We start from the raw sequence: 26,436 nt of genomic DNA on the forward strand, positions 1-26,436 counted from the left end.
TGGGATCGAGTCCCACATCGGGCTCCTTGCTCCACAGGGAGCCTGCTTCTCCCTCTGACTCTGCCTTCCACTCTGTCTGCCTGTGCTCGCTCTCGCTCGCTCTCTCTCTGACAAATAAATAAAATCTTAAAAAAAAAAAAATAAAGTAGATCCTGGCCGTCACTTCATAGCAGTGGGTAGAAATGTTTGCCTGGCTTTTATAGCCCACGGTACTCTTTTCTGTTTATTCGGGTGGTTCCCTATTGGTAGGCATTTAGGTTTTTATCTTTAGTCCTTTACTGTTCTAGGTAGTCGTGTAAGGAATAGCCTGTATGTAGGCCTTTTGTATTTTTGCCAGAGGGTCTTGGTGAGAGACCGCTAAAAGTACAATTCCCCATGCTGTGTCCCCCAGTATGGATTATGTCATTTTGCTTTGTTACCAGCAACAGTCAGAAGTACCACTAAGCCTTTTGAAGTTCACAGATTGTGTCCAGACTGCCATCATTTGTTCCGTGGATTTCTAGAATTGAGAGAACTCAGACCTGGAAGCCCTTCTCTAGAGCTCTGCTCCTCAAAGTGTGGTCTGTGGACCGGAAACCCAGGCATCACCGAGAGCTGGTGTGAAGTACAGATCTCAGGCTTCTCTCCAAATGTGTTGAATCACAATGTGCAATTAAAAAAAAAAAAAAGATTTTATTTACTTGAGAGAGGGAGAGTAGGAACATGAGTGTGGAGCGGGGGGCCGAGGGAGAGGGAGAAGCAGACTCCTTGCTGAGCAGAGAGCTGGACGCGGGATCGATGTGAAGCCCCTGGGATCATGACCGGAGCTGAAGGCAGAGGCTTAACCCACTGAGCCACCCAGGCACGCCCAGAATGTGCAATGTAACAAGATCTTCAGGTGTTCACATCACATTAAGATTTGAGAAGCACCGGTCTGGAGTTGTGGTGTTCTGTGTGGTAGCTCCTAGCCACATGTGGCGACTTAAATGAGAATGAATTACACTGAACTACAGTAGAAACTTCAGGTCCTCATTCACACTCCTAGCCCCATTTCAGATGCTCAGTAGCTCCTTCTCAAACATTTCCGTCACTGCAGTAACGCCACTGCACAGTGTTGGTTTGTGGCTACTCTAGCCATTTATGGCTATTTTAATTTAAATTGAAATTATGTAACATTCAAAATTCGGTTCCTCATTTACTTTAGCCCTGTTGCAAGTGTGTGTTTGCTCCATATGGCCGGAGGCGACTCTATTGGTTGGTGCATATACAGAGCATTTTCATCATCGCAGAAACTTCTGTTGGACAGTTCTGGGCAGAAGGGCTCCAAAAGGCTGGGTGAGCCAGAGAAACAAGGGAAAGAAAATTTACTGAGTGCCTAAGGCGGTGGGTAGTTTTTTTCTACAGGTTACATTAATTAGCCCTTAAACACAAACAAGTGGTTTTACACCCATTAAAATAAAGAAACAGGGGTCTCCTGGATGGCATAGTCGGCTGAACATCTGACTCTTGGTTTTGGCTCAGGTCCTGATCACGTGGTTTGTGAGATCGAGTCCCGCCTTGGGCTCTGCACCCAGTGGCGGCGGGGTAGGGGGCTCAGCTTGGATTCTCTGTCTCTCACTATCCCTCCGACCCTGCCCTCCATTTGTGTGCCTGCTCTCTCTCAAATAAATAAATCTTTTTAAAAAAGTAAAAAAAGAAAGTTTTTGAAACACTAGTTGAACTTCATAACACTAATAAGGGGTGGGATTAAACATTCTGATTCGAAGTCTAGGGTTCTCTGCACAGTGTTCACAAGGAATTCTTCTTCCCTAAAGATCACATCTGGGGTACAGTCTCCACTAGCCTTTTATGGAACAAAACATGAAGTGGAAAATCCACTTGTCAGCACCTGTTTCTCTTCTCTTTCTTTTTTCAAATTTAAATCTAGACCCCAGTGTTCTCTGTTTGTTGTGCTCTTGTTACTGCCACTATCACGTTGCTTGAGTTCCTCTCTCCGTGTCTCCTAACTGCAGTATTTGTCTCCCTTGCGTTTTAATGTTACAGGATCTCATCTGACATTACCACATCTCAAGAACTAACTGCGTGTAGTCACTAATCTAATAAACATTTATTGAGCATCAACTCTGCGTAAGACATAATCTAGTGGGGGGAAAAGAAAACACATTTCCTTCCCTTACTTGCCTTCGTTTTAAGGTAATGATATATCCTAGTACACTTTCTAGTCTTTGAAATTTGGCTTCTGTGGCCTTGAATATGCCTTTTTACGTGAGACTGGGGTTCTTCCAAAGCGCTAGCTCCTTGTGTTTATAAGAAGGTCATGATGCATGGTTCTGTTATATCCCATATATTACCCCTTCATTGTCCTAAGGAAGACATTTTCTCTTAGAGATTTTCATTTTAGTGTATCTTTAAAAAATCTTGTGTTAAAGATTCTTTAAAAAAAAAAAAAAATCTTGTGTTAAAGATTCTTTAAAAAATCTTGTGTTAAAGATTCTTTAAAAAATCTTGTGTTAAAGATACACTAAAATGAAAATCTCTAAGAGAAAATGTCTTCCTTAGGACAATGAAGGGGTAATATATGGGATATAACAGAACCATGCATCATGACCTTCTTATAAACACAAGGAGCTAGCGCTTTGGAAGAACCCCAGTCTCACGTGTTAAGGGACGCCTGGGTGGCTCAGTTGGTTAAGCAGCTGCCTTCGGCTCAGGTCATGATCCCAGCGTCTTGGGATTGAGTCCCACATCGGGCTCCTTGCTTGGCGGGGAGCCTGCTTCTCCCTCTGCCTCTGTCTGCCACTCTGTCTACCTGTGCTTGCTCTCGCTTCTCTCTCTATGACAAATAAATAAATAAATCTTTAAAAAAAAAAAATCTTGTGTTAAGTTGCCTCCATCGTTTTTTGGGGGGTTTGGACAACCCAGGAATGGCCCTTTTGTGTCTATGATGTTGCTGTTCACAGCTTTTCTTGATAGGCCTAGTACAATCTTGGGAACAGGGTTGCTGTGTGCTGAAGGTGGACAGTAGCTCTTAGCCTTGCCTATCTTAGGTAGTTATGCTGTGCATTTTTTTTTTTTTTTATTGGTGTACCATGTTTGATTTGTCCCTGATATCTTTGGAGTTTTTCTGAGAAATGGAGCAGTAATACAGCATCAACTTATTAAAATACGTTTTAAGCCTTTAAAAAAAAAAAAAGAGAAGAAGAAAGTCATGATACAGTAATGGCTGAATTTTTGAATCCTAGAAATGTAGATACGGAAAGAAGATAACCTGTCATTGAGGCTGCTTCTCACTATGTAAAGAAAGACTATTTTCTAGCTTGCTGCCAGTATCATTTTAAATGCTCTAGTAATAGACACTGGATGATCTTTATGCTAAGGCTGAGGACTTGGTCTAAATGAGTATTTCTTTTCAGCATTGTAATAGGATTTTTATAGAGGGGCTGGAAGTTACTGTTCTCTACAGGTATTTACAGGTGACAGGTGTGATGGATTTTAAAATCTCCCCAAGGAAGCTGGGCTCCATACAAGCCTCTTAGCCCTAGTATGAAATCCTGCCTTTAGCTGACAGTGTGCAACCCAGCAGCACAGATTTATTGAGACATAAAGTGAAGAAAAATGTGTGATTTGCATTCCAGCAGTGCATTTTAATCACTCATTTGGAACTCTTTTTTTTTTCCTTCAAATAAAAGGAAGAGAAAAACTCAATGGTTTGCCATCCTCATTGTATAATAATTAGACTCACCCAGGGGGCTATTTAAATAGACTGGTCATGGGACCCGACTTCCCCACTTTCCTAAGAATCTGACTCAACTGGTTTGGGCTGAGGTCAAGTTTGTTTGTTCTTTTTTTTTTTTTTTTCAAACCTTCCAATGATTTTTAAAAAAAATGTACACTTAAGCAGAGCACTGATGGTTGACTTTATTGCCTGTTAAGAAGAGCTAAAGAAATGAATCAATCTGATCTTTGTGTCTCATGTATATTTTATGTAAAACTAGTGTTTGAAGTAGGCAAGGACCCATATAGCTTTTTCTTCATTCCTGAATCTTCCTGGAAATTGTTGACTTTTCTGACCCATCCTGGGAACCTTCGCTGGGCAGTCTGGGTCCTTTCTTCCCCTTGACCACAGACCCAGCTCGACACTGACGCTTTCCATCTTGTTGTGGTTCTGTGTGGTGAGGTCCTTCTCCTCCACCAGACAGAAAGCTCCTTATTATGTTTAAAAATGACCAGGGGCCCGTTAAGCACTTATGTGTACTAGGCACTGTGTTCATCAGGGAAGAGACGAATGTCCCTGTCCTCTTGGAGTAGAGAGATCTGGAGAGGGGGAGACCCCAAGCAGTGTGGTAGGTATTATAATAGAGGGGTGTGGTGTTTTTTCCAGGCACAAAGCCTGAGCCCCCCGATCTGGTCTGGGTAGAATGGGATATGGGACCAGTAAATACATGGGATATGGGACCAGTAAATACATGGGCCTTTTAAATTCTAAATCCCTTTCTCTTGGCATGTGTTAGGCACCCAACAGACTTCAGTAAATACACGACTGAACACACGAATAAGACAAGATAGAAGATAGAGTTCCATTAACAAGTGTGTGCACGAGTATTTTGGAATGGAAGGAATATGAAGATACGTGCTTTTAAGTTCTCTGGAAGAAGGAAGGGGGGAGATAAAATGCTTTAAAACTCTTTTCTTCTTTCCCTCCTTAAATTCTCTTTTTTAAGATTTTTATTTATTATTGAGAGAGAGCTAGAGAGAGAGAGAGAGAGAGAGCGAACATGAGCAGGGGGAGGGGCAGCAGGAGAAGCCGACTCCCTGCCGAGCTGGGAGCCTGATGTGGGGCTCGATCCCAGGATCCTGGGATCATGACCTGAGCCGAAGGCAGAGGCTTAATGACTGAACTATTCGGGCTCCCTAAATTCTTAAATCCATGTACTATACTCGAGTAGTCATGTGGTCAGAAGTGCTCTCCTTCATTTATCTTAAACCTGCCTGCCCAGCCGACCCCGAGTGACTGACCACTCCTGTCCGCTCTGTTTTCCGGGGGCCTGGCTCCCCAGCAGGAAGCCACCTTGGATAATGTGTCTTAGAGCTGGAACCATGTCCTGCCTTTGGAGTTCACTGCAGTGGAGGTTCCGTTTGAAAAGGGATACACCCCGTGGTTAGATGCACATTGTTTCTGGCGGCTTCCCTTAGGAAGGAACGGGTTAGTTACGGTTTGGAGAGTCCCCGTGCTCAGGTCAGAACTCCGTGACCCAGGACCTTGTGGTGAAACGCAAATGCTTTCCTGTGAAGCCACAGTAACAAAAATTGTTCTGAGGCCTTTGGTATCTCTCTTGACAAGTCTGGATACTTTTTCTCTTCTTTCTTGTGCTCAATGCCCACTTCCTTCAGGTTCTCAGCTTCTCCCTCTCTCCCTAGTGCTTTCTCTCCCTCCCAGTCTCTCTCTCCCCCTCTCTCCCTGTCTCTTGCTCTCTTGCTTCTCCATTATAGATGAGGTCATTATGATTTGGAGCCAAGAGAAGTGCATTCCTGTAACTTTAAATCTCCCTACTCAATTTGCGACTTTTTTTTTTGGTTGTTGTTGTAGAGGATGGCGATACTTTATAGTTGGAGGACAGCTTGCTTCATTGTGCTATTTTAGATGGCAAATGAGAGCTCACCAGAGGAACTTTGTCAATTTGCGAACAGGGCTTAGTGCTTCCAGACTTCTATCCTCGCTTATTTCAAATGTATCTTTGCTCTTGAGTCCATTATGGGATGGGAAAAATGGTCTGAATTTGGTTAGGTTATGGGCCACTTGGTTAGCTCCCTGGGGCCCTGTAGTTCGGACACCCAGGTCCCCGCTGATGGACAGGGAAGCAGTGCTCATTCTGGTAGCAGAGAGAGCAGCCTAGATCCTTTCCGGGCAGCGAGGTGGGGATCCTTTAAAGAACCAGTTTTCTGGTATTAGCTCTGTTATTAAGTCATGACGGAGAAGGGAAGCAGGGTGAAGAGAGGGGTGTGGGGCGGGGAGTGAGGAGGAGGAGATACAGAAATTAAGAAACCAACACTGAGGGAGGATCTCACTGTTATCCCAAGACCACGTGTTGCGGGGGGAACAGCGGTATTTGTGACCGGACAACTTGGGCATCCCCTCGGCTTCTCTATCATCTTGGGTAAAACTCTTCCTTCTTCCTGGGTCACAGTCTTTTCAACTAAAAAAAGGGGGGGGGCGGGTTTAGCACCAAAGTTCTGTACTTCCGAGACTTTCTTCCAGGAAGGAGAGGAGACCTTTCCCTAGGTCCTTTTCTATAAGCAGATTCAAATCCCTGATCAGTCTTTTAATGGCTGAGAGCACTGACTTCCTCTGCCTTCTCGTGGCTGTGCGGCTACCCCTCCGAGTCTCGGTTTCCTCCCCCATAGCAGGAGGGTGGTCGTACTTTTCTCCGGTCACGGTGAGGGTTACGTGGAGAACGTGTCCTGTGCAGCGATATCTGCCGAACGACGAAGTACAGGAGAGCTGGAACCGTTGCTTCGTGCAGGTGTCCTTCCTCGCGTGATTCCTGAGGGAGTCCGGAGCCGGGGACAGTGATGCAGAATGAAGACACTTTCCCATTTTTTAGCTTTGGCTCTTTGACTTCAGTCGTCTCCTGGTGCTCTAGGCAGATCAAGTAGTGAATTTCTTTTGTTTAGCCTAAAATCTAGAATCAGTGTCTCCTTTAGAAAGAAGTGAGCACAAGAGGAAGAGGTCAGAACGCTGGCATCCAGCTTGCCTCATCAGCGGGTGATGGGCACAGCCTCCCTGGAAAGACTCCTACCCTTGTGGGAGCAAGTCCTGAACTCCTTGCTCACCTGACTGACAGTGTCCTTCCAGAGCCTAAAAAACGTCTTTGCATCTGGCCAGGGACTGATACCATTCTTCCCCTTGAAGGGTAGGGATTCCTGCACTTCCTTTCTTTTGAGAGTAACAGAGTAAACAGCGTGCAGTAAGAGAACACTTTCAAGAGGCATTGAGCAAAACAAATAAAATGGAAGATGCTTCTGTGAGGTTAAGAGCAGCCATTGCACTCTGAGATGTTTGTCCAGAGCAAGTGATTCTTTTAAACTTCGTGCAACAAGTAGGAAGTCATTCTATTTGCAGGATACCCTGAGTAGTCCCTGCCAGGCCATCCCAAGAGCTTAGGTCCCGCCATCCTGAGCAGATTCTGTATTAGCATATCAGCAACACGCCTGCCGCAGTTTGCTAAAAACCGGAAAAACTTCTAGATAAGTCGCAAGAATGTTTGTGGAGGCATTGTTTACAAGAGCTCTCTCACACACACACACCCCTTAGAAAACAACCTAAGTATCAAGAAGAGAATGGAGAAAGTGATAGGATCACGTACTAGGAAAGAATGAACCAGAACTAGCCTATGGCCAAGATGACTCTTGTACACTGTTGATCAAAATAGCGAGTTGCAACAAAACTGTACCTACCTGTTGTGCTGTTTATATAAAATTTTAAAGCAAGCAGAGCAATGCTGTTTATTGCTTAGGGATATTTGCATAAGTATTAAAATACAGGGAAATGCATGGCATAGATAGATGCCCAGTTCTGGAGCAGCTGGTTACCTCCGAGAGCTGAGGCTGGGGAGATCAGGAGGGGGACGTGTCCATGTTGCCAATATTTTGTTCCCAGGCTCCCTGGTAGATACATCCATGTGTGTTGGCTATACATTATACTTTGTTATATGTCTTATAGAAGTTTAAAAAAGCAACATTTAAAGCTGGAGAGAGTAGTCCCCAGTGAGACCGGCAAAGGGAATTTGGGGTCAGATGGATGGGGTGCCCTGCAGGCCATTTTAAGGTTTGGCTTTCATTTAGGGATGAAGAGATCCTTGCTGAGAGATTTCAGGAAGGGTGGGGGTGATCCCCTTAACTTTCCGTTAACATTCGGAACATTGACTCCTGCTAGGGAGTAGAGATTGGATCTGTGGAGAGTGGTGCAGTTAGGAGAAATTTGCTACAGCCCGAATGGTAGAGCACTTTCTCTTTAAAGTGCCGTCTTCTCCTGCTTCCAGAATGGTCTTCCTCCCTTGTTCTCTCCCACTTCTCTGGACATGCCTCTCCATCCTTATCTCTAATTCCCTTTCTTCCTCTGGCTCCTAAGTGTTGCTGATTCCCAGAATGTTTCTTTCTTTCTTTCTTCTTTTTTTAAAATCTCTCTTTTTCTTTAATGTATATGTGTTAGCATTATTTATATTCCAACTTCAGTTGCCATCTCTATGCTTTTAATTCTCAAATTTATTTCTGCAACCCAGTCCTTCTTCCCAGCTCTCAACTGCCTACTGGATAGTTTTTCCTTGACCGTCTCATAATTACACAAACTCCAGCATGTCCAAATGGAGTTATTCTCTTTTCCAGATGTGCCTTTTTCCTGCTGCCATTGGGGTCTTGGCTAACCATATTGTGATCTGTGCAGCTGTCTGATCTAGAAAACCGGGTACTCTTCTAGACTCCGCTCTCTGTCAACTTTCCTCTTTAACTGGTTTTCATGTGAGGCATTAAGGGTAAGGTTTTGATGCTATGTGCTATGACATATTTAGGGACCAGGAGTGCTCAGTCACTGATGTGCTAGTCACTTCACTCCCTCCTATTCAGAAGATCTCAGTGATCTCACCCCCAGCAAGATAAGATGCCAAACTCAGAGCATTGGATCCAAGGCTTTTTGATCTGGCTTGTGTGGACTCCTCCCGCCCTCGTCTGCTGCCATTCTCCTCTTTTCACCTTCTTTGCAGCTCCGTCAATCCACTTGAAATCCCTTAATGTGCCCTACTGTTTTAGGACTCTGTGCCTTAGTATATGCTGTTCCATCTGCTTAGCATGCCTTTCCTTTCCTTTCTTGTCTGGTGAACTCTTGAAGTTTTGTAAGCCACTGCATTATAGCACTTCTCTTGTCCTAATTCCTAGTTTACATGCCTGTTTATCCCCAGGAGACTCTGAACCTCTGAGGCACAGAGTGTGTCTCTTAAGGGTTTTTTGTTTCTGTTATTTTTATTTGAGAGAGAGAGAGAGAGTGAGCAAGCACATGTGTGAATGGCCAGAGGAGCCGAAGAAGAGGGAAAGAGTCTTAAGCAGGCTCCATGCTCAGTGTGGAGCCGGATGTGGGGCTCGATCCCACTACCCTGAGATCATGCCCTGAGTTGAAATCAAGTCGGACACTTAACCGACCGAGCCACCTGGGCGCCCCTCAGATTTTCTCTTCTTGTCCTGACACATGGCAAAGACTCTTCCAGTACGTTCACTTAGGGTTGACTCACCCAGCAAGTAGTCCCCTTTGTTTTTGGGTCCCTGGGCTAGGATTGTTTGAGTTAGTTGCAAATTACTGAAGTAAACATTCCAGAGGGAAAAATACATTGTAAACTCTTAGAACAGATATTCTTTGTCTTCTGCTGCAGTTTTGGTATTTTCTACTTTGCTTCTGAGCAACTCTGGAAGGATTTATAGGAACATTTTGAACAAAAGTGGTGGTTCTCAGTCCTGTGTCCTGATCCTTCCAGGAGCTGTCTTCACTGTCTCCTTTCAGTTTCTTCTTGGTCAGTCTTCAAGTTTTCCTTCACACTGTCTTCTGCTCATCTCCCAGATATGTTTACACTTCCATGTTTAATGAGATTATAATAATAATAATAAATAATAATAAACCTGTCTTCAGCACTGCTGTGTATTCTTCAAACTCTTTCCTTATTTCTGTTCTCCTTTTCATCATTAAAACAAAAACAAAAACAGAAACAGTTATTTCTGCTTGATGCATTCAGTGGCTCATAATCTACGCACCCCACCCACCGGAATCTGACTTTGGGCATTCCCACTAGCCACAAGCTTTCTTTGAAAGCGATGAGAAGCTTCCAGCTTGCCAGTCCAACTCTATCTCTTTAGCCATAAGGCTGCCCCTTCTCTCTGTAGTTTTTGATACTATCATATTGACGATCTCTTCCTTTAAAAAAAAGTGTTTCCACTCTTAGCTTCTGTATCACGGCACTCCCATAATTTCTACTTTTTCTCTGACTCTTGGGTTTCACTGGAAAACTAGAGAAGTGTCTTATATTTGGAGATACCATATATTTGAGCGTATATGATAATTTCTTTATCCATTTACATTCATTCAATACATACTTAACTGAGGGACAGCAAAGCGCCAGGCCCTGGATGTGTAGTGGAGAGAAAGCAGATGTGGTCTAACTTTCTGCAGTCCAGAGTTTCAACTTTGTTATCTGTTACTGGGTAACACGTTGTCACAGACTTCGTGACCTTTGTAAGACAGAGGTGTTGGGGATCAGGCATCAGGGCGAGGTCTAGCTCTGACCTTGGCTTAGAGGCCTCTCGCTAGGCTGCAGTCATGGTGTCTGCTGCGGCCTCCAGCGGGGACAGATCTGCTTCTAAGCTCATGTGGACGTTAGCAAGTTTCCAAGTTAGCAAGTTTTCTTTCCTTGCCGATCGGTGGGCTGATGTTCCCAGTTCCTTGCTGGGGTTTGGCCAGAACGCACCTTCAGTTCCTTTCCACGTGGGTCTTTCTGTATATGCTTGTTTCATGGGATCCAGCAGGGGAGAGAGTAGAGTTGACTTGCAAGATGGAAGTGATAACCTTAGGAACGTGTTCATGGAAATGACATCCCATTACTTGTACTGTATTCCAGTGGTTAGAAGCAAGTGACAGGTCCTGCCCACACTCAAGAGGAGATCACACAGGGCAAAGCTGCCAGGAAGCAGAGACTCCCTGGGGAGCTTCTTAGAGTCCTCCTGTCACAAACCTCTTCCTGTTTTTCCTGGGATTTGCCCAGTCATTCACTCTAGAAACCCTAACCCTAGGCAGCTCAGATGGTTGAACGTCCCACTCTTGGTTTCGGCTCAGGTCATTGTCTCAGGGTCGTGGGATCGAGCCCCGTGGCGGGCTCTGCGCTCAGCTCAGAGTCTGCTTGAGATTCTCTCTCCCTGTGCCCCTCCCTACCCTGTGCTCGCTCATTCTCACTCTCCCTGCCCTCTCAAATAAATAAATAAAATCTAAAAAAGAAAGAGAGAAAGAAAGAAAGACAGAAAGAAACCCAGAGATCATTTTCAATACTTCCCCTGGAGGTTTCACAGGCTGCTGGGTTCTCTACGTTCTGCCCCTGTGGCACCTTTCACGCCGGCCTCTACTTTCCACTGATGGTGATGTGGTTTCGTTGGTTGTTAAGACGCTTCTTTTATTTTTTTTTATTTTTTTATTTTTTAAAGATTTTATTTATTTATTTGGCAGAGAGAGATCACTAGTAGGCAGAGAGAGAGAGAGGAGGAAGCCGACTCTCTGCTGAGCAGAGAGCCCAATGCGGGACTCGATCCCAGGACCCTGAGATCATGACCTGAGCAGAAGGCAGCGGCTTAACCCACTGAGCCACCCAGGTGCCTAAGACGCTTCTTTTAAATGCCAAAAGGCAGAGTCTGGGTCTTATTCTTCTGTGAATTCAAAGTGTCAGCCTCTAGCATGATTCAGAGTCTTGGCTGCACACTGGAATAACCTGGGAAGCTTGGAGCATCATCCACTCCTGGGACCCTGGTGCCTGGGATCCCGACGCCTGGGACCCACTGCCCGAGACAAGGATGCGGTCGGTCCATCCAGGCACAGCTGAACATTGGCGTTTACAGTCTCCATGGTTCAGGGGTGCTGGGTGGCCTAGTCGGTTACTGTCAGACTCTTGATTTCCACTCGAGTCAGGATCTCAGGGTCGTGGGATCAAGCCCTGCATCAGGCTCTGCACTCAGTGGGGAGTCTGCTTGTGGGTCTCTCTCTGCCCCTCCCCCCACTCATGCCTGCATGTGTGCGATGCTCACTCTCTCTCTAAAATAAACAATAAAACCTTCGAAAACTCTCCGTGACTCAAACCTGCAGGCAACCTTGAAAGCCATTGCTTCTCGTTGAAGAAATCAAGTCCCCGGGAGAACGAAAGGTTGAGAAAGTGGTGAACACTTCATGCATGGGAAGAATTTAAAACTAGTGTCAACGTTTAAAAAAAAAAGGAAAAATCACCCACATACTTTAAACGGTAGATGACATCACTTAGTAATCCAAACGATCTCTGTGTGGTCAGTGAAGGTGGGGAATATGTTTTTTGGTGGGAATGAGGGGGAAAATCAGAAAGGTAAAAGAGCAAAGATAGAGTCTCTCGAAATACGAAACTTTCATTTTAGTGCATGTGAAGTGAGCAATGAAGTGAACTGAAGAACCACCTGGGATAATTAGAATATTTCTTCGTGTTGAGCCTGTGTGTGTGTGTGTGTGTAATAACTTAGTTGGGAGTTGTTCTGATTTTCTCCTTTGTTTTCTAGGAATATCTTGAAGACAATTGCCCTGGGTCAGATGTTGTCCTTGTGCATATGCGGGACAGCCATCACCAGCCAGTTCCTGGCAGAAAAATACAAAGTGAACACCCCCATGCTTCAGAGCTTTATCAACTACTGCCTGCTGTTTCTCTTTTATACAGTGACGCTGGCGTTTCAGTCAGGTAGGTCAAATGTGAGGGTGATCTTTCCAACAAATTATCTCTGTAAAAATGTTTTGGCTTCTAGATATTAAAAAAAATAAAATGAGGTAAAAACCAAGAACAGGAAACTGTTCTTCATAGAAGTTATTAGATAAGTATGACACCCCTGAATGCTCTGAAAATTTATGGAGATTTAGGTATAATTCAGTGAAAATGTTGATTAAAACAGGTAGCGCCGGGGCACCTGGGTGGCTCAGTGGGTTAAGCCTCTGCCTTCAGCTCAGGTCATGATTTCAGGGTCCTGGGATCAAGCCCCGAGTCGGGCTCTCTGCTCAGCAGGGAGTCTGCTTCCCCCTCTTTCTCCCTGCCTACCTCTCTGCCTACTTGTGATCTCTCTCTCTATCAAATAAACAAATAAAATCTTAAAACAAAAACCCAAAAAACAAAAAACAGGTAGCGCCAAACTGTCCCAGTAGAAGTTGTCAAAATATAAAAAAGTGCTGGTGTGCCTGGCTGATGTAGCGTGGGACTCTTGAGCCCCATATTGGGTATAGAAATTACTTTAAAAAAAATTTAAAAAGTAAAACTTAAAAAAAAACTGTAAATGCCATTACGAGTTAGGTTTTGTTTTTTTCTCCCGTGGTTGGTATTTAAGAGACAATACTAAACAGCCCTTAAAAAGAGCCTCACTCTCCAAAATATATATTTCCAGTTAAGTGGAACACTGGGTGCATGTACATGAAGTCTGTGTCCTGAGGGAGACAAAGCCAAAAACTGGCAAGGAATTAACATCTTTATCGCTGGCTGGTTTTTTGTTGTTGTTGTTGTTGTTGTTTTTTAAGGATTTATCATTCTTGGGGCCCCTGAGTGACTCATTTGTTAAGCATCTGACTTCGGCTCAGGTCATGATCCCAGAGTCCTGGCATCGAGCTCCCTGGCTCGGTGGGGAGTCTGCTTCTCCCTTTCCCTCTGCTGCTCCCCCTGCTTGTATTCCCTCTCCCACTGTCTCTCTCTCTCTGTCAAATAAATCAATAAAATCTTAAAAAAATAAATAATTTATCATTCTTTTTAAAAAGATTTCATTGTTTATTATAGAGAGAGATGGAGAGTGTGTGCATCTAAGCAGGGGATGGGGCAGAGGGAGAGAATCTCAAGCAGATCCCCTGCTGAATGAGGAGCCTGATGCGGTGCTCGATCTCACAACCCTGAGATCAGAAAGTGAGCCGAAACCAAGCATCCGAGGCTTGCCTGACGGAGCCACCCAGATGCCCAAGTGAAATTGTTTTAGAATCATTGTAGAAATATGATTTGTAACTAATGACACAGAAAATGGGCAAAGTGAGATTCTGGTGGACACTTCTGTGCCAGGCATCATTTTAATTGATTAACTCACTTTGGTGATGTGTCACCTCACTCTCAGTGAAGCATGTGGGGATTACTGTTACCCTCACTTTGCAGATGAGGAAACTGAGGCACACAGCACTTAGGTAACGGGCCATGAGTCCTGTAGGTAGGAACTGGAGCCGGATTCCGACCCAGCTAGCCTGCCTCTGGGCCCGTCCTCTTACTGCCGCGTCACACTGAGGGCTGCTAGGCATGACAGACCTCCTTCCCACGAGAGGGGGGCATGGCTTTAAAAATACATGAAATGGGATGGAACTCAGAAACTTGAAGATGACGGGTAGCCCATCACCTGATCGGGAGGAGGCAATACTTCCGTCTTCATCGTTTTAAGGTGAATGATGAAATCATCAGTGCTTGGGCTCCTGGGTGGCTCAGTGGGTTAAGCCTCTGCCTTCAGCTCAGCTCATGATCTCAGGGTCCTGGGATCAAGCCCCGAGTCGGGCTCTCTGCTCAGCGGGGAGCCTGCTTCCCCCTCTCTCTCTGCCTGCCTCTCTGACTACTTGTGATCTGTCTGTCAAATTAAAAAAAAAATAAAAAAAAGAAATCACCAATGCTTGTGAATCCTTAACGTCATATGAACTTTAACATGCACAATGGTATTCCAGTGTCGGAATAAGTGACTTTTTTTTTTTTAAAGATTTTATTTATTTATTTGAGAGAAAGAGCATGAAAGGAGAGAGGTCAGTGGGAGAAGCAGACTCCCTGCTCAGCAGGGAGCCCAATGCGGGACTCGATCCCGGGACTCCAGGATCATGACCCAAGCCGAAGGCAGACGCCCAACCAGCTGAGCCATCCAGGCTCCCTAAGTGACTTATTTTTGAAAGAAAGTGGAAACCAGTTGGGGGAGAGGGAAAAACATGTTAAGGGGAAAGTGCCAAATTTGGTAAGAGCTTAGGAGTTGGAATTAGATGCCTGGGTACATGGTTAATAGGGCTAGACTTTGCTCCTTTGTAGTGTTGGCCTTTAGGGAGTCAGTGTGACTCGTAAGTACATCAGTGAGGTCCCCTGTGAGATGGTGGATGGGCATCTGCCATGTCATCTTGAGAAGACTGACTTTGTGTTTTCAGGATGTTCCTGCTAATTGGGTTTTAATAATAATCATTTGGTCATGATTCCTACTTGTAGGTTATTTTTACATAAAGTCTTCTCATATGTGTGCTAATTATATATCTCCTATCTGCCAATGTCTCCAAAGAAGTGAATTGCCATTAACTTGAATAAGAAGAATTTGGGGATAAAAGGTGTTTGTTCAGTGATGCCACCAAATCTTTTTTATGAACTTACCACTGACTTAATTTTCTCTGGAAAGCATATCTCTTCCAGAAGAATGACCACATGCAGATGTTAAATAGCCATTGAATTCATAAGAAAACATTTGATTTTTTAAGGATAACCAGTAGCTTGTCAGGAATGACAGCATTTAAACCCATACCTGGTTATTATATTTCTGTTACAGTAGGAAATGAAATTTAACCCCTTTTCTCCTACTTACTTCTCTTTGGTGCTTTCTTTTTCCTTTTTTTTAAGATTTTATTTATTTGACAGACAGAGATCACAAGTAGGCAGAGAGGCAGGCAAAGAGAGAGGGGGGAAGCAGGCTCCCTGCTGAGGAGAGAGCCCGATGCAGGGTTCTATTCTAGGACCCTGAAATCATGACCTGAGCCGAAGGGAGAGGCTTTAACCCACTGAGCCACCCAGGGGTCCCTCTCTGGTGGTTTCTTTAAACCCTTAGTCTATGCGGACATCTTAGCTTGGGTCTTGTAATAGAAGAAATCTAACAACTTGCTAAACTGTCTTAGGCATTTTGGTTATGAACAATGGAAATTAGAAGTGGCCACATTCAAGGCACCTGGGTGGCTCAGTTGTTGAGCATTTGCCTTTGGCTCGGGTCATGATCTCAGTGCCCTGGGATCGAGCCCTGCATTGGGCTCCCCGCTTGGTGGGAAGCCTTCTTCTCCCTCTCCCACTCCCCCTGCTTGTGTTCCCTCTCTCGCTGTGTCTCTCTCTGTGAAATAAATAAATAAAATCTTTTTTTTTTTTATTGTAAAAGAGTGACCATATTCAAAAGACATAGTAAACCTTTACTTTGACTCTTTAATCTTTAAATCAACATGCATAACATCATTTTCAAGGACATGTACCAACCCGGATTTCTTTCAACCAGGTAGCGATAACCTTGTATCCATCTTGAAGAGAAAATGGTGGAAGTACGTCCTGCTCGGGCTAGCAGATGTGGAAGCTAATTACCTGATCGTCAGAGCGTACCAGTACACCACTCTCACCAGTGTCCAGGTGAGGGCCCTCCTCCGACCCGTGTGGGTTTTTCAGCTTCGAGAGAAGAATCCGAACCCATATGTGCTAACCCAATTTTATGGAAAAGCCGTTTCCTTGTAGAAAAACCTAAACACAGTGGACACTGTCTGTTTCTTCACGGAGCATAGGTGCTAATGAGTAAAATTTCCCTGAATTAGAGAAAATGTATTCAAGTCAATCAGTTCCCAAACTGCCAAAGCTATTACGGAATTAAACAGTTGCTACAAAAATAAACATAAATATTTAGTTGGCAATTGATGCTGTGCTGTTGACAAGAATTCTTTTTTAAGTTTGCTTGAAGATGACGTATAAAGGGAATGTATTTTTGAATGTTTGCTAGGGAAGTAGATATTCGAGACAAAATGAGCCATTGGAGTTGTTGGAAGCAACCTTGTAGATATCTGGGGGTAGAGATTACGCACCTTGAGTAGCCAGAGGTAAAACTGATGTCCCTATTCCTTTTTTAGGTTTTATTCTTGCTGCATTAAAGGAAAAATGTTCCTGCAGAGCAGTACTTTTTAGCTAGGTGTTGAGGAAGACTGATTCAATTGTCTTGATGGTAGCGAACTGTGGGCTGTATAATGACAGTGAGTCACCGCTGCGAACAACTCAAGTTTCCTGAAGGGAAGTGAAAGTGAGAGACTCCAATGCCAGGTTTAGTCTTCACAATTAATAAATTTGTAAGTTTTTTTTTTAAGGTTTTTATTTATTTATCTGAGATGGAGAGTGAGAGAGACAAAGAGAACAGGATCTGGGGTGAGGGTGAGGGGGAGAAGCAGGCTCCCTGCTGAGCAGAGAGCCTAATGTGGGGCTCGATCCCAGGACCCTGAGATCGTGACCTGAGCTGAAGGCCTTCACCAGCTGATCCACCCAGGTGCCCCTAAATTTGTAATTTTCTGATGTATCAGTTTTCTCACTATATGAAACAGAGGGGTCCTTATCTCATCTCTGGAAAAATTAAAGTGTAATTAGACTTATTTTGCTTGGAAGACATGAGGACTGATGAAAATTCAGTACTTTCCCAATGTGAATATACATTAAATGCTACCCTTATCTGAATGCATCATATTAAATATTTTCTCTTCCGTAACATCGTGCTAATCATGCTAAGATTGTCTTCAGCAGACCTTTTGGTTTTGGGAAATTAGAGTTAAGACAGATATCACAGGAAGCATGTAGGAAAAGCCAGCATTCATAAAAATTAAAACCAGGAGGTGGGGATGCTTGGGTGGCTCAGGGAGTTAAGCATCTGCCTTCGTCTCGGGTCATAATCCCAGGGTCCTGGGATCGAGCCCCACATCGGGCTCTCTGCTCAGCGGGCTCTCTGCTCTCTCTGCTGTTCCTCCTGCTTGTGATCTCTCTCTCTCTGACAAATAAATAAATAAAATCTTTAAAAAAAAACTATTAAAAACAAGAGTTACCTAAAGGATCAAGTTCTTCACAAATAGGGTTACGTGTGCTTTTAGCTCTGGGTAGTAAGCGTAAACTTAAATAGAAGATGGCATTCCTAGTCACATCTACCCTCCCTCGTACACAGTTACTTGATTATAATTTCCTGGAACTCTGGATGACTGATAATGACTAGTTTTCACTTGGTACAAGGTCTAAACGCAAATAAGCAAAAACCCTAACAGTTGGGTTTCTGACTGAGGTTCATGCCTTAGATTATTGAAAACAGTTTCTTCCATTCTAGCCTCTTAGAAAAACAAGCATTTGGTCATCACAAGTTACATGCTCTGGTCCTCTCAAGGAGTCCATGACAAAAAGGCCATCTGGCAGGCACAGCTCCCTTCTGAGGTGGTTCGGACTGTCCCTGGGACTCTTCCAGATGATTCTCTACTTGAGTAAATCTGCAGTTTGGGTAGAAGGATGGAGTTGGTCTCTGGGGGTCTCTGAACCTCCTCCTTAGGGATTCCTTCGCAGATGCTGGAGCGGCGACCACGGACGGAGTGGTTTACGGGAGGCTTACAACGTGCCTGTGGGCACCCTGTGGGCTAGGTTTCCGCCCCTGTGTCCTCCTGCTTTACCACTATTCCTTGTGTTCCCTCCCACGGCCAGCTTCTCCTCCGTTGGGCTGCTCTGTTCTTCCTAGAACACGTGCCGTTTGACGCCCCGGTCCTCCGTTCTCTACGGCCTCCTGTCTTCCTTTGTCCTTTCCGCTCCGTGTCTAATAAAGTATTTCTAACAAAGTCTAACTCAGCTTTGTATCTGTGCCTGCCTCCGCTGGCCGTCTGACTTCATACCTTGCGGACTGTGGCTGGACAATAATTTTTTTTTTTAATTTATTTATTTGACAGAGACACAGCGAGAGAGGGAACACAAGCAGGGGGAGTGGGAGAGGGAGAAGCAGGCTTCTGCCGAGCAAGGAGCCCAACGTAGGACTTGATCCCAGGACCCTGGGATCATGACCTGAGCCGAAGGCAGCTGCTTAACAACTGAGCCTCCCAGGGGCCCCAGTAATTTTTAAAGATTAGGTTAAATAGGGAGGCTCTTGGGACTGAACTCATCAAGGAGAAGACAGCCATCACCAAGAGTATATAAGAAGGAGAGTCCATGTAGGTAGATGGCCCCGTGTGTTAGAGAGCAGATGAGAAGGGGAACTTTTGAACCTTTGAGATCATCTGGTCTGATCTCTTCATTTCCGACTGTGACGCCGAGGAGGACTGGCCAGGGAGCAGGGCGTAGGCAGGTCCCTTAGATGGCCACTCACGGCCCACCCCAAATTGTTGAAAATAGAGCACATTTCTTTTTAAGATTTTATTTATTTATTTATTTGACAGAGAGGGATCGAGAGAGCACAAACAAAGGAGCGGCAGGCAGAGGCAGAGAGAGAAGCAGGCTCCCCGCTGAGCAGGGAGCTCCACTCGGGCTGCATCCCAGGACCCTGAGATCATGACCTGAGCCGAAGGCAGAGGCTTCACCGATGGAGCCCCCCTCAGGCGCCCCCAGGATAGAATAAACTTAAGTTCAATTTTAAGGCACAATTTAAGGATAGGGAGTCTCCTGTGAGACTTTAGAGAGGGACTTTTTTTTTTTTTTTTTTTTTACTTTTTTTGGGTTTAAGGAACATCGTTTAGACTTTGTTAAGTCATTATGGCTGGATTGTGCTGGCGTCTTCCGAGACAGGCTGTTATCATTTGCATCATTTAATGGTTTGTTATTCAGGCTGGCTCCGTAAAGCACTTAGGGGATTGGAGCTCTGCAGCTGGAATAAATAACAAGGCGAGGTGCCCGTTACCGCACCCAGGCGCAGGAGCCTGCAGGACTGACACCGCAACAAAAGGCAATCAGTCAGCAGCCGGGGATGGGCTCAAGAGGCTGCGGGAGATTTAGGGCCTTGTCCAAAATGAGACAGACACAGAGAGAATCCAAGTCAAGGTTAAAAAAAAAAAAAGAACAGGAGGAATGGTAAAGTAGGTTTGGGACTATTATTAGCGTACGGAATATATTTTATCCTTGAATGCACTTCACATGATTTGTGAATTCAGGAATGGAGGGAATAAAATCTCCATTTTTCCCCCCTTAATCTTACAAGTGATTTTGAATTTGCTGTGATTTTTGGCACTGCCTTGTAGCCTGGCCATATTAGACGTGGAGAGGGTTTTTCTGGACCCATGATCACTGGGTGATGGAGGAATATCGATTTGCTGTGAGCCACGGTGCGGTTGGCCAGTCAGGGAGATGGTGTCTTTGGGCTTTCTGACAGTCTCCTGTACCTCTCGGTGGCTCTTAGCCCAACAGCAGTTGAACACCTGCTTGTGTGACTATTTCTTCTGTGTCTGTCTAGCCTTCTGTCGGCTCCTGAGGGCTGGGCCGTATCTCTCTTGTTCTCTGCACTCCAGCTCCTCTCCTAAGGTCTCCCCGACCTGAGGTGTGGAAATACTGGTCAAGTGAGGGAGAGCAGGTCTGCCTGCTGGACTGGAGGAGAAACACGAGCGGGAGGGTAGAGATACAACACAGTCTACGAGACAGAATCCCTGGGGTCAGCCACTGGTTCTCCCGCTTCCAGCTGTGGGATCCGGAGCACCTCATTTAACCCGACTGCGCCTTGGTTTTCCTCATGTGTAAAATGGGGACCGTGGTTTCAGTCTCACAGGGCTGTGAAGGTACAATGCGTCCATCCAGGGGAAGGTAAACCTGAGTAATCCGGTAGATCGCCGTCGAGACATACAGGACGGGCAGGAACTCCGAGCATGAGTTACCCATGTTTTAGTTGAGGACGGAAGACTCACGTAGTTAAGGACAGAAGGCTCACGCTGTTTGTGTCTCCTTCATTGCAGCTCTTGGACTGCTTCGGGATCCCTGTGTTGATGGCTCTCTCGTGGTTTATTCTTTACGCAAGATACAGAGCGACCCACTTCATCGCTGTGGCTGTGTGTCTGTTGGGTGTGGGGACGATGGTCGGTGCAGACATCCTGGCGGGGAGGGAGGACAATTCAGGTGAGGCTGTAGTCCTTCTGCTTCGGTCACAGAAAACAAGGTGTTTTTTGTGTTTTCGCTTCCGTATTGCAAAGCTCTATGGGAAAAGACGGAAGACGTGTATTGCTTAAACTGTCTTTTCAGTTTTATTTTCACATTTACTGGCTTCTGCTGTCAGGACATGGTCCACCAAGTGTGCTTTGCATTCCTGCCTGCCCATGGTCCTTGCTCCCTTTTGTTACACTAAATAGTTTTGTTTTGTCTCATGAGAGAGAAGTTTCTTTAAATATTTGCAATAATCCTCTTTTGGTCCATCCATTTGGATTAGTTGCTGGAAAGCCTACTGTAGGGGCGCCTGGGTGGCTCAGTGGGTTAAGCCTCTGCCTTTGGCTCAGGTCATGATCTCAGGGTCCTGGGATCCAGCCCCACATTGGGCTTTCTGCTCGGCAGGGAGCCTGCTTCCCCCCTCTCTCTCTGCCTGCCTCTCTGCCTACTTGTGATCTCTCTCTGTCAAATAAATAAATAAAATCTTAAAAAGAAAGAAAGAAAGAAAGAAAAGTAAATCCTACTGTAGATTCATGGTTCTTTATCAAAAGGAAGCTTCTGTCCACTGGGTGACTGACCTCTTTCTAGTCGCTCCGTGAATGAGAACACTTGGACTTCCTTCGGGTCAAAGTTCAGATGATGCTTTAAAATCTAAATATGTTGTCTGAATTTACCTAGTCTACAAGTGACTTCACGGTGTCCTCGGATTGAGAGAAGATGACCTTGACTACCTAGCTTCCTTCCCTGTAGTTTTTAGTTAATTCCTTTTCCTAAATTCCATTAATTTCTTTGTCATAGAATCATTTCCTAAGGCCTTACATTATCCGTCTTCCAGTCGCATCATCTCCCGAGGGGTCAGAATATGAAAAATCACGGCAGAATTATGCCAGAAAGTGAGAGGAGTAAGAGTCTTTAAACTTCTAGAAACCAGGGTCTCCCCTTCTATAAAATCTTATTCAAATGGATGTGAACCAGATCAACTCCTAGAACCAGGCGAGAAGGGTCCCCTGTCTTGACGCTGTGTACCTTTTTGTGTCTTGTCTTCCTGTAGGCAGTAACGTCCTGATTGGTGACATCTTGGTCCTTCTAGGCGCTTCCCTCTATGCTGTGTCTAACGTGTGTGAAGAGTACATTGTGAAGAAGCTGAGCAGACAGGAGTTTTTAGGGATGGTGGGCTTATTTGGAACAGTGATCAGCGGCATACAGCTGTAAGAGTCTAAAGTCTCCCTTCAAAACAAAATAAGCCCATCTGTGGTACACGATTCCTTTCCCGCTACCGATACTCATTGTGGTTTGGCCCAGATTCCCGTGTGAAATCAGGAGCTGGCTAATGATTAGAAGATTCTTGAAATATCAAGAATTGCACCTTGTTTTCTTACATGCGCATGAAGCTTAGGATTTCTGCTTACGGTGTGGTACAGGCATTCCCAGTACAGACGTTATTTTTCAGTTATTAACAGAAAATATTAACTCCCTGTTCAAATGGAAAGCATAGTCTCATGCTGGGTGCTCTTTGAAAAGTGCCTCGAAGGGCCTTGAGCATGTTTGTGGGCTCCTTTGGTTTTATTTGTTGTCATTTATCTTATAGATACTTATTTTTATATACTAAGAAAGATTTCAAAATCAACATAATTCCTCACCTTAGTTGGAGTAGAGCAACTAAAATGCTTATAAGCTAGTGACAATGAGTGTGTGGTTCTCTCTGGTTTTGATCTCAGGTTGATCGTGGAATATAAGGATATTGCCGGCATTCGGTGGGACTGGAAGATCGGTACGTACATCCATGGTCTTCCTCTTTGAGTCAGTAGCCTTTCCTCTCGAGTGACAAAAGTACGCATTGAGAAATAAATACTTCATTTAAGTAATATTAAACCATTTCTGTAAAATCACAGAGCAATGTGATACCCAGAGTTCTCCAGGGTTTTACATTGAGTTTTCCCTGAGAACTCGTAAATGAACCTTCACAGGAGTTAATTCTTAATCTTTACGCCCAGGAAGAGCTTTTCTTTACCAGGAATTCTGAACAAGACCGACTGACCTTTGGTCACACTCACTTTCCATTAGGTCTGCGTCGCGAGTCCTCAATCCTCGTTTGAAGGTTGTCTGCTCCATGTAATTCGTGAAACATTAACCCCAATACTCTGACGGTGTGGAATCACCCGCCGCCTTCCATATGACTCTCACCTGATGTTCCTGGGCATCTGCACAAACAAACAATGTAGCAAACAGTGAGGGAACGGTTAGGAAGGACTCCTCCAACCTTATTGAGTGACGGGTGGAAGGAAGTTAGAAACAGTCCGTGAAATGTCACAAAGTGTGTTGGCTGTGCTTACGTAATTTGATTCAGTTAAAGAACCTGGCTTGTGAGGGTGTGAGTGAGTGTGCGTGAATGTGAGTGAGTGTGACTGGGGGTGTGTTGAGTATGGGGGTGGGATTGAAGGAGTGGTTGCAAAGCTGAGCGGTCACGCGCTGTGCCCGGAAGAGGATGGTTAGACCGTGCTTTCCGAGGGCGCTGAATTTAGTGACGCAAGCACAAGGTAATAAGCATAAGCTGCCTTTGGTGACTAAAAACGCTTTATTCTGAGTCCAGTGACACGAATCATGTCCAACCAATGAACCAGACAAAAACAAACGAAAGACTATGGTGATTTTTCTTGATAGTGATTCTGCTTTTATTGACCTTTTATTACAACATCACACTCTCGGGGGTGGGCGGTTGGGGCCAGTGATGGGAGCTGCTGAACCATTCACACCATGAGCAAGTCCCCACGGACTTCACCATCGAACACCGTGTTGCGATTTTGAAGTCCTTCCTCAGTGTCATATCTTGTTATTATTATGACTATTTTTTGCCCTGAGGGCTTTCTGCAAATTTCAGCATTTGCAATGCTGAGCATTAGCAAGTGGCTCTGTGGAGAGTTTGTGGAAGGGTCAGGGAATTGTAGATGGCAGCCAAGCCTTAAAAGGGTCTTTGCCTTCCGATTTCTTCCTGTGATGTTAGCTGTTACACTTTGCTTTTTCCGCAGCTCTGCTTTTTGTGGCGTTTGCCCTCTCTATGTTTTGCCTGTACAGCTTCATGCCACTAGTGATTAAAGTCACCAGTGCCACCTCTGTGAACTTGGGCATCCTGACGGCCGACCTCTACAGTCTTTTCTTTGGACTCTTTCTGTTTGGCTATAAGGTAAGCAAATAGATCGTGTTCAAATAGAAACACTTGCTTGGCCTAAAAGAAGCTGTGGGTGTCTTTTATTTTAGTTTTTTAAAGATTTTTTAAAGATTTTATTTATTTATTTGTCAGAGAGAGCGAGTGAGAGCGAGCACAGGCAGACAGAGTGGCAGGCAGAGTCAGAGGGAGAAGCAGGCTCCCCGCGGAGCAAGGAGCCCGATAGGGGCCCCGATCCCAGGACGCTGGGATCATGACCTAAGCCCTCGAAGGCAGCTGCTTAACCAACTGAGCCACCCAGGCATCCCTCTGTGGGTGTCTTTTAGATCCATAAATAAAACCTCATCTTTTTGGGCAACAATCTCGTTGAACGATCTACTCCATGCAAATAGAATCATGTTCATAATACAATAAAAGTTTTGATATTATAGACTTTTGAAAGGGTCTTGGGTGCCTAAGGTCTTAGGAGTGTACTTTGAGAACTGCTACATTGGAAATCTGTCTTTCTTGAGTATACCTTCAGTAAATGCTTGTCGGTGAGCTTGCTATCCTAGTTATTTGAACAAATACCGAGAATGTTGGCTGTTGCTTGATACTTTTAGTTTCATTTGGGGACAGCAAATACATTTCTTTGTCCTTGTAGAATTTTATACCTAGGCAGAAATTGCTTGACACTGATTTACACTATTCCCAGGAATTGGCCATGAACTCACAGCGCCTTGTTTAGTGGGTTCTCAGAAATTTCGGCTAAAGAAACATAAACCATTTGCCTTATGTATGAAAGGAACTCGGTGTTATCTTTACAAACTTGGTGGTTAAGGTGTTCCTGAACTTAGACTGAAAGAGTATTTGTAACTTTTTGTTGCATCATTAAAAAGCAACAAATATTGGAGTGAATCAGAGTGTCGGAGGCAGGCCCCGCAGAAGTGACCTGACAGGCCTAGATTTTTAAAAATTTCTTATTATTATTTTAAAGATTTTATTTATTTATTTGACAGAGATCACAGGTAGGCAGAGAGAGAGAAAGGAGGAAGCAGGCTCTCCGCTGAGCTGAGAGCCCAACGCAGGGCTTGATTCCAGGACCCTGAGATCATGACCCAAGCTGAGGCAGAGGCTTTAACCCACTGAGCTACTCAGGTGCCCTATTATTATTATTATTATTATTATTATTATTTTAATGAGAACAGCTGCCAGGGGCTACAAAATGAGCCTTAAAAGTGAGCTGTAGTGCTGTGCTTGCATTTCACATGGCTGCCACCAGGAGGTGATGTTGTTTCTATTCTGCAGTTAAGCTTAGTGGTTATAGGTTATCTATGTAAAGTAGGACCCCACTCACCTGTGCGTTTTTCTTTTTAAACCAAATATATTGGTTTAGCTTTAGTAGTTTAATTTCTTCTAAGCAAAATACTATCCCAGCGGGAAGGAGAAAGTAAGGTTAAAGAAAGAAAAGCTTTTAAAATATACCACTACCTGTTATAAGCTCTTTTCATGTAGATATTTGCTTTTTAACTGCTTTTAACTTGAACATGAAAAAGCTTTTTGTATTTCATTTTTTTGACCATATAACTTTAAACCGTTATTTCAAAATTAGAGCATGCGAACGTTAAATTCCTTCTCCATTCTTTTGCTTTATGTTTCTTTGTCCCTCCATGTCTCTTAATCCAGATCAGATTTAATTGTTTTTGTTCAAAGGCCATTTCAAGACTTGTAGAACAGAGAGTAGGTCTGCTGTGACCTTCAGAGTAAATTATAGAGGTGGGAAACCATTCAGAGCTTAAAGAAGATACCTAGCGCTTAAAAAAAGTTATTTAAAGATTTTATTTATTTATTCATGAGAGGTAGAGAGAGACAGAGGGAGAAGCCAACTCCCCATAGAGCAGGGAGCCCGACATGGGACTCGATTGCAGGACCCCGAGAGCTCATGACCTGAGCTGAAGGCAAATTCTTAACCTACTGAGCCCCCCGGGTGTGCAATACCTAGCATTTTGAAGCAGTTTTAAAGGCAGTTATAAGCCCACTATACCACCAATTCTTAAAATTGTAGTTTCTAAAATAACCTTCGCTCTGATTTTTAAAATCCACAGTTGAAAAGTTTAAACATTTCTGCATTCCTCAGTGTCAGACTCTGCCTCTTCTGGAATTGATCTTGAGTAAATACTTACTGACCAGAGTAGCCACAAGAAACTTCCAGTATAGATCCTGACACAACCAGTAGAATTAAAAAAAGAAGAAAAAAAAAAAAAGAAAAAAGGAAAAGAAAAAAAAAAAGAATGAAAAGAAGGGAGATAAAGGTTAGAGCCTCTAATTCAGGAGACTTCCCTCATTCCCTCGGAGACTCTCCCTTCTAAGGGAAATGACTCCATTTGATCACCTGGTTCTTAAGAGGATCCAACCATTTAAAACCACCAAACCAAACAGGACATGTTTTGAACAAGATGTGTAGGCTTCCCTACAGGTAACAGTAAACATTTTATAGGAGGCCATAGATACTGACTTTATAATATTGACTTTGAAAATTAAGGGTAATCTAAATAGGTTTAATTTTCCCTAATAGTCTCTGAATCTTCTTTTTCCCCAAAAAGTATTTATTAAATGCCAGCTGTGTTTGGCCATGCTTGTGAGGACCATGCTTGGTTTGGA

At 44.3% G+C, this 26,436-nt stretch overlaps 1 protein-coding gene across 2 annotated transcripts in view; it reads left to right on the plus strand.

Annotated features, from left to right (window-relative positions):
• The window catches only part of SLC35F2 (solute carrier family 35 member F2), a 49,661-nt gene that overhangs the window by 20,412 nt on the left and 2,813 nt on the right, over nt 1-26,436 (plus strand). For both annotated transcript variants that reach the window (XM_059418151.1, XM_059418162.1), the window contains exons 2-7: nt 12,298-12,473; nt 16,021-16,148; nt 20,450-20,609; nt 21,685-21,841; nt 22,352-22,404; nt 23,660-23,814. In XM_059418151.1, coding sequence (XP_059274134.1) covers nt 12,298-12,473; nt 16,021-16,148; nt 20,450-20,609; nt 21,685-21,841; nt 22,352-22,404; nt 23,660-23,814 — 829 coding nt within the window. The remainder of the gene's footprint in view (nt 1-12,297; nt 12,474-16,020; nt 16,149-20,449; nt 20,610-21,684; nt 21,842-22,351; nt 22,405-23,659; nt 23,815-26,436) is intronic.

The sequence above is a fragment of the Mustela nigripes genome, chromosome 1 (assembly GCF_022355385.1).
Source record: "Mustela nigripes isolate SB6536 chromosome 1, MUSNIG.SB6536, whole genome shotgun sequence".
In the NCBI taxonomy this organism is placed as follows: domain Eukaryota; kingdom Metazoa; phylum Chordata; class Mammalia; order Carnivora; family Mustelidae; genus Mustela; species Mustela nigripes.